Genomic DNA, 19,531 nt, shown 5'->3' on the forward strand with positions numbered 1-19,531 from the left:
CTATTCTTCGTATCATATGTGAAGGTGCTGTGTTTCACTTCAGATGGTTTTCTTTATATTTTGAAAATGTTTGTGCATGTAATACATTTCGTACTATTGCAGATCACAAGTCTTGTGAAGTCCTAGGATTTTTATTTCGGCTGACAATGAGTAGATCAGTTGCACTTGTCACTCAAAGCCTGTCAAAGATTTGCTTGTCACGTGGAATACACAGTGAGTTGACTATCCATCTGATTTTTCTTACAACTTTTCTAAATCGTAGCTAGAAGTCGATCCAAGTGTTCATTTCTGGACGTTGCTGTTGAATGTGTCGCCAAATCCACAAAAACCTCAACATCATTCGTATTTGTTCAGGTTTCCATGCTCCCGCTTCGTCCAGCGTGTACATACCGTCTATACGAAGAGAGAAAGTAGTTCCTACCATAGGTACATTTTTATTTCAAGTAGTTTTATACAAATGTATTATTCACGACTAACACTTCCTACGATTCGTGACCACTTCTGTCTTACTAAAGTCAAATGGGACCGGAAAGCGGAAGAAATTAAATTGGAACCCATCCATACTAACGATGAACTATTTCCTTTGAATTTTATCCAATCCATCCCTCATAATCTCATTTTCACTTATTTTACATCCGCACCAAAATTAAAATTAGTAAGACTAAGTGCTGTCCGCGCTATGGATTCTCATTTTGATTTGGTTATATCCTGCTAAACTAAATGATCAAACAGACTCATCATAAATCATAAACTTTCTACATCCTTCACCTTGCATATCGAGACTCCCCCTTAAAGCATAATCGTTGCCCCTAAGGTTATTATTGTTACCAAGAAACTGTTCGGTTAATATTTATATATTTATTGCGCTCATTGTCCCTAAGGGATGTGACAAGGAGGAATCAAAATAAATACAGAAAATACAGCAACATGTATAGAATGTAAGGAAACAAATATCAGTTTGTTATGTGGAAAATTACCAGTAAATATCAATTTTTTATCCAGTACTGGAACATCTTTACAGATCTACCTCAAAGTTCAAATGCAGTAGGTCATGTTCCCACTGCTTCCTATGAGCTCCCGGCCTTGGAAAATGTTCGAAGGGTAAGTGTAGAGAGGTAATTCGTTTTCCTCAAGAATTCTTATTAGTTCCGGTAGTATTTAGGTGTATACGTTCCCTACATTGGATAAGGCTCCTATTTCCGCCCCTGCTCCTTTCCTTCAGGATCTTATCGAGAAGATGGACCCAATACCAGAGAAGGTGAATTTACACGAACTTTGAAATTGGTGTTTTCTATAACCCAATAAAAGTAGTTTTGGAGGTTAGATTTATTATAATTATTTTACTTCAAGCCTCCTATCGAAGCTCCTCCGGTCGTTCCTCCTGTAGCGATACAACTGGCTCCTCGGCTTTTAACTATTAGACGGAAGAAAATGAAAAAACATAAGCGAAGAAAGCGTTTTGATCGTGACTACTTCAAATATCAGAAATATCATAGGGAAAAGAAGCTGAAGGTATGTACTCCCTCTCAATTTTCTTTCTTTTCTTTTTCTCTCAATTTTTAGTGCTCCAGAATTCACTGGATGTACTTTCTTCCATATTTGTTCATTCATTTTATTCATTTGTGTTAATGAAGTGAACTTTGCGGTTTTTGTATCATTTTCCTTCGTAGCGAAATCCTTTTTGATTTATGATATTAGTAGCGTCGTTCAATGATAACTACAGTCTTTAAGAAGGATTTGTGTGGCGATGGTTATGGCATTCAACAAGCACATGAAGCTCATGAGCAATTCTGAATTTTGTCATTTTAGGCTGAACGAGAGTTTATTCGTCGGATGAAGGCTCATTTAGCGGAGTTGGAATCTTTTGATCCGGAAAAGTACGTAGAGGAAACGATCGCCGCGTGAGTTTCTTCTTATTCTCGTTGATCACGGTATACATGACGTTTTGGTTTTCTAATGACAAGAGCTTTTCCACAGTCTTCCCCTTTTGTTGCATTTACAAACACTCATACTGGGCTTCCAGTTTTTACTATACTTCAGAAACTTATTAAATCTTCTTATTTTTTCGTTGTGCACATAGTTCATGATTTCAACAACAGGATTTTATTTTCGAATTTTGTGCGGAAATTGATATACATAATTATGGTTTCTTGGACATAACTTAGGCATTTTCTAAGGTGTTTCATTTGCTTCCATAGCTCTACTGAAAAAGGTAAAGGATTAATAAGTTTTCGTTATTCATATGTAGATTGAAATGGCATCTATACTGTAGTCGGTTCAAAACCTAAAACTCTCTGTCGTTGTGTAAGCGGTTGTATTCGAAACCGTGCAGTGAAGCATAGCGATTAAAGTCGAGGTGGGACCCTTGCTAGCACCACTCATCACTGCAGTCTGTATGAAAATAGCGATGGTCTCACCTCGATATCAACAGCTAGCTCCACTGGGCTTTATGTTGTCTTGAGCCGACTATACTTGTACATCTTGGTAAGCTCTCTTGGTAATTTGATGGTTTTTGTCACTGATTTTAATTGTGACTATTTTAGTGCGAAGAAGGAATGGTCCGATGAGCTAGCGCCAACTGGTAGAAAACGCTATCCTCACTGGTCAAGGCTCATGTCACTAGAAGAGCTGTATGGTATTCCCAAAAGCGATTACATTGACAAGAACGCTGGATTACCTGGAGAGGAAGACGCGGAAAAGATCAGGAAGTTAAAAGTGGAATACGACAATAAGTACCGTGGTATCTGAGAGTTTGATACATATTGTTGATTTGGATCCATAGATCATCTATTTAGGTTTTTTTTCTTGTTTGTTTCTGTTTTACAAAACTAGAGAATATAAAAAGATTTCAATTTGTGACCTTTTCATGGATTGATCGTCTTTATTGAGATCAAACTAAACAGAATAATGATATCGATGATTGCTGCCTTTGTTTTTCCAGTTCCAGCGGTTTTTGTCCCGTTATTTCTTGATAATGGTCGCCGACTCAACTAGGAGTGAAAATTTGGCTCCATTTTCCTGAGTGTATAGGAACTTGTTAGAAAGTGAGGAAGTTTTGATAACTCCTAGCATGTGCTGTCCGAGTTCCACTTGAACTGGAATTGTACGATGTTTACTCCTTGTCTATCCGTGTACCATAGGATTAGATTTTCGCCAGCCCATGCGAAATCGCGAAGTTGACCTGCAATCAATATCGATGTGAGAATGACTCGTAGGTAAATTTAAAGGGAACAAAATAAGTCTAAGCTTGAGTTATATTGTATTGAGTTGGCTAAGAGTAAATAACCAATAGCGTTGTGTTTACAATAGCCAGGGCTAATGAATAATAACTGTTTAGTAAGCTTGGGATGGGAAATAGTATTTCTTAGGATTTCATTCAAAGCAAGCTCAGTCCTACGGTGTGTTTGACACTACTATATGTTTGCAGCAGACGAGTTAGCAGTAAGCATCTGTACACAAGAAAACATTAAAATTGAAAATTCTGGATTTCCCAGTCTACTTGTGTACTCTGACTCAGTGGAACGAATTACTAAAGAATTAAAAAATGGTTACCTGAGTAAAGGAAGTTCTGGTAATAATTTTCCAACAAAGACACACAACCAGAGATCAGATTAAGTCGAATAGCGTAGAATCGTGACTCTTGGAGGAGAGCAACCATTAGATCATCTCCTTCGATTGTTGTTGAAATCGATAACACCCGGCCCTAAAGCGCAACTATATGAAGAGGTCAATTTTGATATTGATATTTGACCTACTTCTATCTTCGTAGGAATGTATTCTAATGTAGTATCTGATGTGAGATTGTGAAGTCTCACATTCCCACTAGAGTCCACTGCGGTAAGAACACTGGCAGATCCTGCAGAGTCAGGCGACAATGTTGTTGTAGCAATTTTAACAAAGTTCGGATCTAAAATTAATCGTGGATTGCATCCGAAGTCGTCATTGGAAATAAGAAAAGAAAAGAAAAAGGAAATATCATTGCTATTCTATTGCTAACACCTATTACTTACAGCCCCATCGTCACCAGACTAAATTGGATGTGGATTGTTGTGAGGGTAACTAAGAGGCTTTGATGATGGACCCGTAGACAGTATAGTAAAAAAAACGTGGAAAAGGACGTTTTTTCACGACGATTTCAGTTGTGACGCGCTACCGCCACACGCGCCGCATCCAACTGCGCAGCGGCCGAAGGCCAGTGAGTTCTCCCCGACTGCCTATTCAAGTGAAACTAATGAACAGGTTGCTGAGAGGCCCGGGACGTGTACATGGAAGTGTGTTCTAACGTTCCTCGTAGGAATTAAAGTGGTTCCCACGCGGTTCCTTAGGGCGATCAGAGAGAGGTGAGCGGAAGCCCCTCTGATCTCGCAATCTACGATCCCATCTGTAGTTTTTCCCACAGATTCCCTCACCACCTCAGATTCGTGGTATGCTGCCTTTAAAAGGACCCTTTCCCAAACTTGACGCTGTTGCGATCTTTTGATGACCATGTAGCGTTAATACTGCAGTTGAGGACTGCACGCATAATCGTGCTCAATTCCCGTTTGTCCAGAAAATGTTGTGGGAAGCAGCCTTCGCTGCAACAGTGTCCCCAACGATGCAACTTGTTACGCGATAAAATGCAGGCAATTCCGTCAACGTCCAAAGTCCGCAACATAACTAATGTAACTAAAAAAGAGCAACAAAAGCTCCACCATCCGCTGCACAATCGTGGACGCCTTGCAGATTGTCTTCATCCTATTTATTCGTAGTAAGCTGCATCGTCGGGACACGGATACAGATCCAAAGCTGTTTCGCACGCCTTATTCTCGATCACAATAAGAAATTGAGTGTGATCACGTTCATATGAGTGATCTACACAACTATCTCTATCTATTAGGGTAGAAGTCCTATTACAGTCAATTTCAGGATATGTTATCTTCAAATAGTGCCCTTTTAAAACCTCAGTATGAGGAAAAGAAGAAAACATCGTCGGTAGAAGATGAATATTAGGAAAAATGATCTCACCTTGCTCACTCTTCACCTCTCCGGATCCATAACATCTCTGAATAGATCCAGAAAATATTGAGCCATCATTTTGAACTCGATGAGTTTGTAGAGCACAGTTTGTAGTATTTATCAATGAAGCAGTTGTAAGAAGCAACATATCACCGTCAGCGGAAATTCGAGTCTCGACGAGTAGGTCAGAGAACTGGAATTATCGTCATCGGTACTTATTTCATAGTGATGATCAAGAAAAAAAAACAAAAAAAGAGATCAAGTTTCGGACAATCGCATAAATAAATTGAAATAAATAAAATTAAAAGAATTAAAAATAATAAATAAATTAAATAAATAATAGTTAAAAGAATTATTAATATAAATTAAAAGATAAATGAAAAGTAAAAAAAAAGCGGTTTTTCCAGTTGTGTGAGTTTTGAGGAATAAGCAATACAGTGCTGGCATCAACCTTCTCTAAACGCTTCTAGCGTATTCCCTGTTCCCTTAACTTTATCTTAATCTTATTGGAATTTCTGGAATAATCAGGTCGTCAATGCTACATATGATGTATGGGGATCGAACAATGAGTAGAAATCCGTATCAACGGTCATCTCAAAAATTCCTGTAAGAAAATTCCGGAAGCTACTGCCCACAATCCAGAATATCATTACGAGAGTATTTTTCGTTACGGCCAAACGATTTTTTCTAGTGAGAGCTTTAAAATTCCACCAGAAAGACGGAATAGAAGGAAGAGAGCAGTAGATAATTAAGAGCATACGCGTTTAAAATAAAAACGCTTATTTTTTTTTGTAATTTCGAAAAAAAAATCAACAAAGAGCACCGCATTATTCACGCGAGATAGCGTGATAAGAAAAGAACAAAGCTGGGGAACTCCTGATACGTGTACGTGGGTTCGGTTATCGATTAATCCTTGCATGATCCCAACGTGCGGACTTTCACTCACTTCCTCTCGGATTTCTCCCGCTTTCTGGAGGATTTCAGCGATTTTTTTTTGGAATAATATTATAGAATAATATTCCAATGGGATTCGTCAGTACTTTTATTGTGGAATTTTCAGTAAAAAAATACAACAATTTTGATGCTAGATATATCTTTTCCAGAAAGTACATAAATATCGTGGATATGCTATTCATTATCAATCACCAATCTATTCATTATCAATCACCATCACCAATCAATACTCATCAATCAATTGCAACCTTATTTTATATTTTATTGTTTTGACAACGAGGAAAAAAAGAAAAAAAAAGAAAACAGGTGAACATAAATTTGAATCACAATGCCGAGGTTTCAGGAAGAGAGGACTTAGAAATTATACTGTGTAGGTTTTAGAGATGGTTATAATCTAATATATTTTTCTTTTTTTATTTTTTGAAAGCTGAATATGTAGAAAAATTAAAATGGCTCATTGAGGGCTAAAAATATGTACATGACCTCGATGTGATACAAGAGATCAAAAGAAGTCAATTTAGTAAATGGACGGCGGAGTCACCGCGCTGTTGTTTCAAGAACGTTTCTGGAAAGTTCTGAGATAGATCACGCGATCATGGACTCAATCAAAACAGGAAACTATGAGTTTTATGTGAACTTTTTTCTTATATCATCTGTATTTTTTTAAATCTTAATTTATTTCTGTTCCATTTTTTCTACTTGGCAATTATTTTTTCAACTAATAAAATAACTTTGACCTTCAAAATAATCCTCACACTTCTAAGAAAATCTTTAACCTTTTGATTTTTCCTACCTGATAAAGTGATCCTTTCATTCGGCATAAATTCCCCACCAAAGGACATCCAGAGCAACAATAGATTGCCTGTGATTGGTCGCAGCGGAGAGGGACCATTTGCCTGAGGCATTTCTCATCAGCTGCCAGCAGTGAGCAGGATGTGCAGTTGTTGGTGTCAAGGAATAGGGGACCTTGAGATACGGTATCATTTCTAATCACTGACAATGTGTCGTCTCCCCAAATCAGTAGCTGATCCATAAAGGTGAATCCACGAATGTCTGGCACCAAACTGTCCACCGTGCCCAATGGGACATAGCGGGATTCGGTCCCAATCACATAACCGGGTACGTAGCGGAAAGGTGCGGCCGTCGGTGTGGACGGTGAGGTGACGGTGAAGACAATCGCTGTGAACTCGTGCTCATTTTTGTTGTGATTTTGTAGCGCCAGGACCAACACTACAGTAATGATCACTGCTGCGATAAATAGCACCACCAGTAAACTGACAAAGATTATGAATAATTTCTTCCTAGACATGTTCCTATACCATGTACGCATGTTTCCTGAAAAGAAATTTCTTGAAGCTACAGGATAACCAGGTTTTTCCTTTTTGCCGAATCGAACCTGCTATGTCCGTATCTGCTGAAGGCGTGGGTGTGACCGTGTCCGAATCGGATGGTTCTCGCCATGAAGCGATCCGTAGAAATTGTCCTGAGTCCACCATTGATGATGGGAATCTGCTGTCACGTGCACTAATTTTCGGCGATTGCTCGCCTAACGATTCATGACGACTTCGGTCCGCGTCGGTCCTGCAACGAAAACGATGCGAAGATAGTTATTTTAGCTTGGAAACCGACTCGAGAGGAAGGTGAAGCGATAAGAGGAGGAAAAAAACTTGATGAGTGTCGAAAAATGGGAAATGATAAATTAAGTCAAAAAGGAAACGCTCAAAAAATTGCGAAATAAAATTAGAAAATTTGAAATTTGGTTAAAAATTTCAAATGTTCCGATTTTTTTTTGTACTTTTTCGAAGCCCCTCCCTCCTCTTCGTTCCATTCCATTCCATTTTTTTTGGAAGGGTCCATATAACGATTGATTTGGTTTTTTTTTTACAATTTCTTGTAGGCATAGTAAATGGATGCAGATGTCTACAAAAGAGTATATATTAATATCAACTATTAATTATTGATTCATTATATTGATATATATTGATATATCTAATTATTTCCTATTCCACATTTTTGGTTTTTTTTTTCTTCAGGTGATTCGTAGACCACACACATCCCTGTTCACCGGGAAGAGGTTTGAAATACTTAATACGGTGGGGGAATTTCTGGATCTGATGAGAACTGTTTAGCGTTTTCTGAATTTTCGTTTCGTAAATTGCATCTTTGTAGATTTATGTAGAACATGATGGAGTAGCGTTGAATGGATTTATTCTGTGGAAATTCTCGAAGAAGATTCGAGAAGGTTGGGCAGAGCCGTGTTCAAAGGCCCCGCCACAACTCGGCGACGGTGCGGGTAATCGCATCAGGCGATGAGATCAGGCCCTCCGGTCAAGTCAAGTAGGTCAAGTCAAATTTTTATAATAATTTTCCAATGGTTATTGTAACTGTCAATAATAATTTATGTAACAGTAACCGTAATTTTCCTCACACCACAAGAAAAAAAAATTATTGATTGTTACTCGAATTCTATTTCTTTTTGTTTGAACTGAAACAGTGAAAGAACACTAAAAGAAGCGAAGATGATAAAAACGTGGGAGAAAATACTGGAGATTTTAGAATTTAATTTTTACAAAGGCAATTTTTTTTCAAACAATTTCTTAGAGTAGGAAGAAAACAAATAATTATAAAAACTTGCTTTTTTTAAATTTTATTCCTATTATGTGCTTGCCAACGTCTTAAATTTTCTTTTTTCAGCTTTTTTTCTCTCTTTTCTTTCTCTGGAGAAGCACATTCGGATTCGGATTTTAAAAAAAGGATCAGAAATCCCAAAAAGAATTCGCGTCTTTGCCTGTCGCATTAGTTAGTTGTTTTTTTTTATAAATATTAAATTAAACATTACGAAAAATGAACTCACATTTTTGGATTTTCTGGAAATTGTGGCATTTATCGTAGCACGTTTTGTCGTTACTTCTTAGTTGGACAAACAAAGGCAGTAATATGTGATAAGGGAAATCAATTTGTGTCTTCCGAAGACATTTGGCGTAGACAGCCATGACAGCCCAGGAATAGGAAACTGACACTTTCACCCTTATCCGTTTCTCCTCGGATCGCCATCGATAGAGTTGATTTTGTCGTAAATGAGTCACAGTCATATGCACTTATACAATACTTTTTGTCATTACACGAAAAACATTGTTGTAGAGGAATGAAATTTATACTTTTTTTTAAAGGAAATCCATAAAATTTCCAGGCATTTTTCGAGCTGTTTTTTAAATATATCGTAGCAAGTGGTCCGTTTCTTGGGTTTGAAGGGGCGTACAGGCACTCCAAAGAAAAAGAGGTGACATGGTCCTTACTAAGAACTAAAAATACCTAGAAGGGATTGGAGAGACTTCTCTAACCTACAGTATTCTAAGAGTATATATTTATATACATAAGAGGCACTTCTGAATGCCTCCATTAATAAAGATAGTCTGCCCTCCGTATTTAATTATTATTTATTTAAATATACTAGTATTAATTGAATACTCGTATTCGCATTTAATTATTTTTTTCTGTCCATCCCCTCTTCCACTTCGTTATGTTATTTTCTTATTTGAGGAACATTGTTTTCATGTTATTTGATTATGTTTATCTTTATAAAACTTTAAAATTAGATGTTATTTTTACACCTATTTTCGTACTTATTCCTTGTAATTTTAAAAATGTCTAAGACTAATTTCGTTTCTAATAGACTGGGACACATATACGCCAAGGAGGATTTTGATCACAGGCAATTCTGGATACTGCTAGGCTGAGTAAAGACGCTACACCTAAATTTTAAGGGTGGTTTTATATTTGCTCAAATGCTAGGAGCTCATCCTCAATCAACTAAGTTTCTAATATTATTGCTGATGTTTCTTCTCCTTTTTTTAACCTCTTTTTTCGTGAGGGTGGGGTGGAAAGGACTGATTCAGAGATAAGCTACAAAGAGAGTGATTTCCTTTATATGAGAGGCGCATAGGAAAAGTCAAGAAAAATAACGGTTTGTACACTTAATAGCGGAAAATTTTTCTAAAAGTTGGTAACTTATTCATATTTAAAGAATTTTAGTTATAGTCACCTAGACTTGAAATTTGAATAGATTTTAAATGGATCGATGTTCTTAGTTGAGTCACGTGGTGATAGCTCAGCTTTATGTAATATTTGCTGTAGAAAATCCAGCGTACGGAAGAATTCTTTGGCATTTGTTTTTTTTTGTTGCGAAAAAGCTACTAGAGAAATTTGCACAAATACAAATTAAATAACAGGAAAATGAATCAGACAAAATGACGAGAACTGTCGAAAAAACAAATCCCGGGAAAATTACGGTCAAAAACTTTTTTTTTTGCAAATCTGCTAAAGTAATCATTGCAACTTTATATTTTTATATGTTATTATGCTTTGTAAGTTTTTAGGTGAATTTTCTGTTCTTTCTTGTTTTTGTTTTATGGGACATCAATTGGTATTTCCAAATAAATAAATAATCCGAATTATGGCTAAGTGCTTGGAAAAATTCAAACAAACAGTTTTGTATGGAGTTTGAGAAGAATTCTGAATGAAGTTAATAAATTTCTTGCCTTGTTTACCATCCATACCGGTTGGCACACACATAACATTCACGTGTGAACATCTGTTTGACCAGAAATCAAGTAATTTGGGCAACGTCTTGGATATTTTCTCCTCATTAATCATAAAAATTCCGGAAGTCTCGTGTATGCTATGAAACTTGTTTTGTAACTGGGAAAATATTCCAATTATACAGAGGAAGAACGTGCAATCAAAGCAAGTTCACGTTGGAAACGCTAGTGAAAACCCTTTTTTCTGGATGCTGTGTTAATTTTTTTTGGTGGGAAATTTTTCCGCTTGTCTTCTGGTTGTATGTTGCTTCAGCACTTTCAGAGTTTCGGGATTATTTAAAATCCCCTACTCCCTGATTTTCATCTTTAAAATCATCACTTAACTTTTTACGAAGACAATTTTTAAAGCAATTTCTTAAAGTGGAGAGGAAACAAGTTATAATAGAAACTTGCTTTGCTTTAATTCTGTTCCTATAACATGCTTGCAGACGTCAAATTTACGTTCTCACCCCGTAATTTTATTTTTTAAAAAAGTGATTTTTTTCCTTAATTAATAATGTGAATGGTATTTTGTATGATGAGGCAGAGTTCTCCGTAGTCGACGTGGATGAGCGTAAATAATAATTAATCAATAAGTAATTTACTCCAGCATTTTAGTGTAGTCTTACTGTTTTTCTGTTAATGACATGGAGAAATTTTTTTTATGATGGGGCACAGTTTTTGTTTTTGAAATCGGAATGCATGACTGTAGAATCGGTACGTGTTTTTTTCGTAGTGGCCCCTACGTGTTGTGTCACACGGATTCATTAATCTCAGCGGTTTTTGCGGCGATCGTATGTGACTTTTCCGTTCTAAAATTTACTGGTTATCGCTCATCAGCTGACGAATGACTTTGTTTTGAATTTACTGATTGATTTTACTTTTTTTTTACTTTTTCTTTCTTTTTACTTTTTCTTTTACATTTTAGGTCTTCTGAACACCACTCGCTCGTCACTTTACATTTTTCAAAATATGTCGATTATTAGTAATTCCTGATAGAAACAGGTAGAAATAATTTTCATCATAGGCTCTGGTGAAAAAAAATGAAATGAAATATGAATATATGATGAAAAAATGAAATGAAATGGAGTTCGAAAAAAAAAACTGAAATGGAACTGTTTCTGTGTGTTGCAGTTTTTTTTTTATTAATTTCAAAATATCTAAATATAAATGATGTAGAAAAAAACAAATGGAGAAAAACAAAGCAAAGTAGATAAGTTCTTTTTTTTCTAGTTTGATAATTTTAATAATACAGGGCGAGTATGGTGCAGTCGGTTAGAGGTCCGTTTTAGCCACACAGTCTCGAGGGTTCGAAACCACGCTAGTGCAAGCTAAGCCTTTCATCCTTCCGGGGTCGATAAGTTGGTACCGGACTTCTATGGGAGGATAAAAACACCGACTTGATCATCAGCTGGGCCCCGCAAGTCATTGGCTGGGCCAACACGCGTTCGAAAAACTCAACGATTAAGAATTCCAGTAAAACGCGTTGGCGCATCCCGAGCGAATTGATACGCCAGTGACTTTTTTAAATCTCAATGCACCGAGATGGAATGGGTTCCATCGCCGAGCATAGTTTTTTTCTGCTCTCAATTGTCTGCCAGATGTCAGATCCGATCTCTTCACATTTTCCTGACAACTTCACGGAGATTGCATTTCAGTAGTAGAGTAATTTCCGTAGTAAGTAACCGATGTGGCTGAAATCGCCTCAACGTTAATTTGTCCTGATTTTTTCTTCTTCTTCTTCATCACAAAAAAAGAAATCTCTGCGATGGCTCTGTTCCAGATATCCGTGATACACCGAATAATCAACAAAATGTCTGTTTTCACCCTGAGGCAGGGATTTTACGAGGGTTTCTCGGCTTGGAAGCGATTCGGTACTACATATCGATTTTTTTTTGGAACTATCAAGTCCCAAACTACTAGTAAATTCCAGTACACTGATATACAATGGGTTTCATCGCCGAGCATCGTTTTTTCTGATCTCAATTGTCTGCCAGATGTCAAATCCGATTTCTTCACATTTTCCTGACATCTTCACGGACACTGCATTTTAGTGTCCGTGAAGTTGTCAGGAAAATGTGAAGAGAAGAGAAGAGATTTTTCTCGTGACTATTTCGAATGTTTCTCGGAAAATCTGAAAATTTCTTTAAAAGGCCGCTTTTACGAAGTGGATCTTATTATTGTTATTGTTATTGTCATTAATCTTTACCATTAAAGTAGTTACCATTAAATTACAAAACAAAAAATAAAAAAAAAATCGAGCTGGGATTGAAAACACTTTCGAAGTCGAACACTGATCTCCTTTTTATCTCTTATCTTTTATCTCTATTATTGTTGCTACCGAAATTTCTGTAAACTTTTTGCTTTTTCGAGGGATTTCTACCTTCCCAAATGGGAGGAGAAGAGATTTTTCTCGTGACTATTTCGAATGTTTCTCGGAAAATCTGAAAATTTCTTTAAAAGGCCGCTTTTACGAAGTGGATTTTATTATTGTTATTTTTATTATCATTAATCTTTCATCTCTATTATTTTTTATTATTTTTCTTTCCAAATCTTTAACCCAAAAACTTTGGATATCGAAGGTCAGAATAGCGAAAATACATCTTTATTGCTTTAATAACAATTCCTCAAACCTATAACGATTTACAAAAAAAAAGTCAATAACGATCAATACTTTACAATTAGAAGGCATCTCAAAATATACAATATTAATCCTCATCTCCAAGACGTCCAGAAATAAAATATAGCATATATACAAAATTGAGCATAACTGAATACCATAATATTACGGCACTTGTACTCGCTACCTCATCCTCGTCCGCTGTCCCCTTATTTACGACTATATCTTGGTGCCGGTGGGGCCAACTGCTGGTAGTGGGCTGGATTGTAGTGTGTGGGCGTGCCCGCGTCCCATGCCCTGCCGACAGGATTGGCGGAGTATGAACCGCTGACGATTTGCACGTTATATCCCTAAAAAGTGACCATAGCTCATTTTTTTATTAGTTAATTCACCTATTTTATTATTTTTTTATTATTCTATTTCATTATTATTTTATCATTTTTTTACTATTTTATTTTATTAGTTAATCCACCCAAAATTACACCTCGTTATCGCAATTTTGTAAATGTTACGTTGAATTCTGGCTCAATATTTACAATTGTTATTTTATCGAAAAATACAAACTGCACAGATGTAAACAAATGTAATAAAAAAACAAAATATAAAATTGGGAAAGAAGTACGACGAACGAAATTTTCAGCTCAAAAATCCCAAAGTATGACTGTAAAGTAGTAAATAAATATATAAGATAAAAACAAGAGATTAGGCTGTAAAATTTAGTCGGATCTTCTTTATTTACTGGATTACTGTTCCTAAAAATTGCTGACAGTTAAATTGTTCATGTGACCATTGCTCATTTTTTTTAATTAGTTAATTCACCTATTTCATGAAAATTACATCTCCTACTCGAGATTTTCAAGTTTTTCTCGAATTTTTCCGCAATATTTACAATTACAACTTTGCCGGAAACATTAACTACAATGTAATGTAAATAAATATACTAGATTGAGGAACAAGTAGGACGAAAAATTAGTCCTCTTAGCTTAAATCTCTTCAAGCAAAGATTGTAAAGTAGCGAAAATATGAGTAAAAAAAATTAGGCTGTAAAATTCAACCAGGTCTTCTTTACCTGCTATTGTCGCTAAAAATAGTTGTCAATTTCATTTCATTCATTCATTTTCTTTCTCTTTCTCTTTTCTTATTCTAAAAATAATAATCAAATTAAAGTGATATTAAAAGAATGGATGAAAAATAGTAAACAAGAATAGAATAAAATACAATCTCCTACAGTAGAGATAAGTTTTTATGTTTTTTTTGGTTTTTTTCTTATTCTTTTGATTTATGATCCTTTTTAATTTGTTAATGAAGAAGTTAATGAATTTATGCGCTGAAAAAGAAAAGTTGTCGCATGCATGAATTTCCAGACGAGATCCTCGGTTGACGTTAACTTAGGAACTGTATTTGATTTTTTTCTCCAGCACAAAATTCAGAAACAGAACAGAAGAAATATCGTTGATCTCCCAAAAAAACAACACCTGTAGGAGTGATTTTTGAAACAACAACAAGAAGAAAGCAAACAACATAAACAACAAACAGTTAAAGAGTTATTAGATCATGGTTCGATGACAGAAAATTGGTCTAGAACTGCTCCCGCTTAATTTAATCCATTGACGACAGCGCGTTTTTTTTGCGTATCTGCGCGGTCCTTGGTTTCATTTTCAAGGTCCACGTTTATCCGACGATGAAAAACCCATTAATAGCAAAAAAATGTTCGAAAAAAATTAGGAAATGAAGAATAACCAGTGAAGAATATGGGGCTCAACGGTGAGTCCCATTGTCCCACGTGATCAAAGAAAAGCTGTCGTCGAAGGATTAACAGCTTTTTTTGCGGTAGGCCACCGTACCCTAGCGTGATGTAACTGTCCAGAACTGTACCTGCTTAGTGCGGATGGTTTTTGGCTGGAATTCAAAGTTTGCGATCGACTCCTGCACGACCAGGGGAGGCTCGGCACCGTGTTGACCTCTCGAGTGACCCACGATGAGTCGACGGGGGAGTTGCGGAGTGACGGGTTCAACGGGTTCATCGTCATAGATGCTGACCACGTGCGGATGATACGGTATGGCAGCGGGTCGTACACGAATCTGCTGCGGTTGCTGCTGCGGTATGTTCACCTCGTACGATTGCGTGGGCGTTGTTGTGGTTGGGGCTGGTGTGGTAGTGGTAGTCGTAGTTGTTGTTCTTCTTGTGGTAGTAGTGGTAGTTGTTGGAGTAGGAGTAGTAGTAGTGGTAGTTGGAGTGGTGGTGGTTCTTCGAGTTGTGGTGGTGGTGGTGGTGGTAGGGGTGGTGGTGGTAGTTGGTTTAGGCGCCGGCGGCCTTGGCACTCGTGTTTTTGGCGCCGACGGAGCAGGTGCGGCGATTTCTTCTCCGTAACTGGACGAACTGATTGTCTCAGTTTCGTAGGAGGAAATTTTCGTTGATGGAGGAACGTGGGCGGGCGAATGAGGAGGAGTCGACTTCCGAGCGCCAAGTGCTGGACAGTGACTGCAACTTCCTGAAAATCAACGTATTAAGATGAAACTTTAATGTATCGAGAATTTTGCACAGAATTTTCTCGATCATTCAAAAATTATTCATGTTTTTTTTACCACAGGTCTTACTCTTACTTTTTTGAAGGACAGTGATTACAATTTCCTCAAAATGAACTTTCTGAGATGATTCCTTGATGTATTTGGAGTTTTCCACTGGATCTTCCTGGTCATTCAAAAATTCAATTCTGCTTTTTACTGGATAATGAAACCCGTAAGGTGTGGGTCTGTGTATTTACATTAACTAGGAAAAAAATTAATTTTCTGACTCTACTGGTGTAAAAACCTTCTTATTTAATGTCTTGAAAATTTTTGACAAAAGAAACATCGCGAAAGGATTTTCTTATTATTCTCCTTGTTTAGCATTGAATTTGAACGTATTTGAATGAGAAATAGCTAAAATCAGTACAAGGGGGCGTGTCGTTTGCTGTACATGATTGGCTGCCTTGTTTGCTTAGGCTTTTTAGCCTAAGGATTTATTCTCACTTGGTTTATTTGAAAGATTCTGAACTAAAACGGCGAACAGACCTGGATTTCCGTTCAAACCAGGAGCTCCAGCAGGACCAGGCGGTCCAAGTGCACCGTTACCGCCTCTCTCACCTTGTGGACCGCGAGCACCACGTGAACCAATTAATCCCGGGCGACCGTCACTGAAAGAGCAAAACAGTCCCCGTTACTGTCATCAGATGAATTGGATCAATCGACTGATCAATGGATAAAAGTGAAAGTGAATCGGTTGTTGTTTGGTAGTGTTGTGACGGCGTGTAACGAACACACTAATACGGGAATGAGAGGTCAAGGTTGACAGAAAAGGGTTTATTGAAAAGACATCGTAGGAGGAATCGTGAAAATTTTAAGAAAATCCACGAAGAATTGTGAAAAAGATTATATGGCTTGTGCTTTCGAGGAGTTTTAGCAAATTTAGATGTGTTAGAGAAGTATGATGGAGAAATGTTGGCCCCTCAGGCAGAAGCACGGACAAAGCTTCATTTTTCTTTATTAAACAGTCTAATATAAATAATATAAAAATGAAAATCATATAAAAAAAAGTATTTGTCGCGGCATAATATAAAATTTCCGAAATTAATAAGAAGTATTGATAGTATATTGATAGTAAATTTGTAAATTAATGTAATATGTTAGAGTACTGGCGCCTTCATATCTTTGTCATCGCTGCTGATCTGTTTCAGCCTTTTTTCTCACTAATTATGGGGAACAGTTCTCGTGTCGCGTGTTTTTTTTTCAATTGACACTCATATTTATTCATTCAAGAATTTAATTACTCTTTTTTTCGAATTTTCTTTCTTAAATTCAAAATTCAAGAAAGAATTCATATTTATTCAAGAAGTTCATACTGCTGCGAATATTAATTCTTCTTATGGGACTAATTTTTGGTTTTCATTCCTTTAAGCCCGACATATTCCCGGAGATTTCCCGGAACTTGGAACCCGGAGACAGCCCGAAGGAAGGTATGCGGAAATTAATGATTAATAAATATCAGATGGTAGGTAGGAAAAATATTCGGAAAACTAATTTACGAATTTATTCATTTATTTGAAAACTAATTTATGAATTTAAAGGTATGCGGAAGAAAAATCCTCAGAATACTAATAAGTTATGAACTGAGGAGATAGAAAGTGATATTTTTGATGACTAGCGGAAAATTTTACATCTTTCTTAGAGTTTTGGATTTTTTTCCGCGACAGTCATGGACAATTGACTAGCATTTTTGACAAGCAAATCTGGTGATCAGATGAATAATTTCAATAAGCAGCTTTTTTTTTTAAAGAAGAATACTTAAGTTTTTGAAGTATCCTACAGAAAATAGTAGCTGGCCCCTCGATCACCTTTTCTCCACGTTTTTCATGCTTCCAGTGATGTTTTCATGCGAAAAACGAGATAAAATGCTATAAAAAAGCGTTAATCGCGATCGAGACGAGATATTCCTCGTAATCGCGCGATTAATCCGCTCTCATACGTTGAACTTCACGTTTAATCGCAATTCAATTCGTATGCGTGGTTAACAAAGAGCGTTTTCCATTAACCAATCAATTAAGGTCAATAATTGATGTTTTTTCTCGGATTTTTAGCCAGGGGACAGGTTCCAGCTTCCCTGAACCGAACTTGAATAATTAATTAATTTTGTTCAAAATCTCTCTTTTTCCACAATCTTCTAATATTATTAAAAGGATGAAGGGAAAAAAAACTTTGGTGTATTAATCTGCTTAGGATCCACTGACACCTTTGAGTGCAACTTGACGAAGCGTTGAGGTTTTACGAATAATATTATATCATTACCACGTCTAATAATATTATCATGGATTCATTTATTTCTTTTATTTGCTTTAATTTATTTATTATTACCATTACCCTTTCTCGTTGTTATTATTGTTATTGTTATTATTATTATTATTATTATTATTATTATTGTTATTATTATTATTATTATTATTATTATTATTATTATTATTATTATTATTCATTACATCATCATTATTGTCCCAAAAAAAATTGAGAGGTTATGTACCTCATATCTGTCAAAAGAACGTTATTTTTTTTTAAATCTTACATCCATTGCGGATTGATTGCGGTCCCAAAAAATCACGTGACCCTTATTGGATGTAATTTACTTATTTATTTATTTATTGAAAACATCTGCAGATGTGCCATAAAACAGAAAAAAGAACAAGATGGAACAGACTTTACTAGAATTTCGCCTGAATTTTACACAACAAGGCTGGCCCTTTAAAGTATGAGGAGTGGTGGGTTGGCAGGTCATTCTCCTGCTACAGACGGTGAGAAATCCTCACGCGAGATCCTTTTCCCAGACCCAGAACGCTACGGTAGATAAACGGATACCAGGGTTTGGGTGACCAACTTAACCTCGAACGGAGGAATCCGTCAGGGACCCTGGGCGAACGGGTGTGGGGACCTCAAGCGCAAGGGCTCATCAACTTTGCTATCCTTGAACGGCTTTCCACCACCAGGAGAGAATAAGGACCAACTGTAGGGACGAATTTGAAAAGGAGCATATCAAGGCAGAATTCCAGCTAGCTAGTGTCATAATGAACAACAGGAAAGGAGGAACCAAAACTGTGAGCTAAAAACACATATCAATGGTCGGGATGTAATGGGAATATTGTTGGATAAATGGGATTTACATGTCTGGAAAGATTTTCCTCAATGTTATCTTGTGGTTAGGTGCTGATTCTGCTTGCTAATGAAAATTTGCTAGTATAATAAATTAATTAATAGCTGAGGATGACCACCGTAGGATGGATCAACATTAAATCGATGTTATCAATTTCCTGAAACCTGATCCTTCTGATACAGTGTAATTCGCGATTTATTACATTCCCAGGAAGCAGGAACACCTTTTCCCTGGTAAAAATTCTACGGAACGTCTCCAGATCATTAGCATATTATTATATTAGCAATAATAACAGGCACATCATTTTTGTTATTTTTTTAAAATGAATTATTTATTTATTCATTGAAGTATCTCCTGTTTTATAAACACTGCAGATTTTGTTTACAAATAAAACTAGTAAGCAGTAAAAGAATTCGGTTTTTATAGTGCTTAAATGAACTTTTAATGGAAGTTCCGAATTTTTTAGGTAATTATAATAATTCATAACTCTTCAAGGGAAGAAACAGATACAGGGTTGTTGGGCTCATAGTTTTTTGAGAAAAAAAACTATAAAGGATTTTTGAGCGTAAGAGCCCCTATTTCCCCGTAGGAACGAATATATGAGATTAATATAAGAATATTTAATTTAATACATTATGAGATTGGCTCTTATCCATTTTTATTTCTCTGAATCATTACGTTTCGTTAAAAACCCTTAGTCATAAATAA

The 19,531-nt window shown here is 36.4% G+C and overlaps 3 protein-coding genes across 5 annotated transcripts in view; 1 reads left to right on the plus strand and 2 right to left on the minus strand.

Moving 5' to 3' along the window:
• Positions 1-146: 146 nt before the first annotated feature.
• RB195_020623 (uncharacterized protein) lies at positions 147-2,748 on the plus strand (the record flags this gene model as incomplete). The annotated part of the gene is made up of 7 exons (XM_013439640.2): positions 147-213; positions 355-426; positions 1,022-1,101; positions 1,163-1,258; positions 1,351-1,512; positions 1,810-1,901; positions 2,544-2,748. The coding sequence occupies 7 exons, from the start codon at positions 147-149 to the stop codon at positions 2,746-2,748; spliced, it is 774 nt and encodes a 257-aa protein (XP_013295094.2).
• A 317-nt stretch (positions 2,749-3,065) lies between these two features.
• RB195_020624 (uncharacterized protein) lies at positions 3,066-8,832 on the minus strand (the record flags this gene model as incomplete). 2 transcript variants are annotated; one of them, XM_064188996.1, is made up of 8 exons in its annotated part: positions 3,066-3,181; positions 3,553-3,703; positions 3,756-3,907; positions 5,005-5,188; positions 6,743-6,845; positions 6,948-7,284; positions 7,346-7,530; positions 8,804-8,832. In XM_064188996.1, 8 exons carry the CDS (start codon positions 8,830-8,832, stop codon positions 3,066-3,068), a joined length of 1,257 nt encoding a protein of 418 aa, XP_064044876.1. The 2 variants fall into 2 exon arrangements, with proteins under 2 accessions (XP_064044876.1, XP_064044877.1); XM_064188995.1 differs by having other exon boundaries at positions 6,743-7,284.
• A 4,523-nt stretch (positions 8,833-13,355) lies between these two features.
• Positions 13,356-19,531, minus strand: part of RB195_020625 (uncharacterized protein) — a gene marked incomplete at both ends in the record, with an annotated part of 51,528 nt that continues 45,352 nt past the window's right edge. For both annotated transcript variants that reach the window (XM_064188997.1, XM_064188998.1), the window contains 3 exons: positions 13,356-13,496; positions 15,022-15,638; positions 16,201-16,322. In XM_064188997.1, coding sequence (XP_064044878.1) covers positions 13,356-13,496; positions 15,022-15,638; positions 16,201-16,322 — 880 coding nt within the window. The remainder of the gene's footprint in view (positions 13,497-15,021; positions 15,639-16,200; positions 16,323-19,531) is intronic.

This window comes from Necator americanus, chromosome II, assembly GCF_031761385.1.
Source record: "Necator americanus strain Aroian chromosome II, whole genome shotgun sequence".
In the NCBI taxonomy this organism is placed as follows: Eukaryota; Metazoa; Nematoda; class Chromadorea; order Rhabditida; family Ancylostomatidae; genus Necator; species Necator americanus.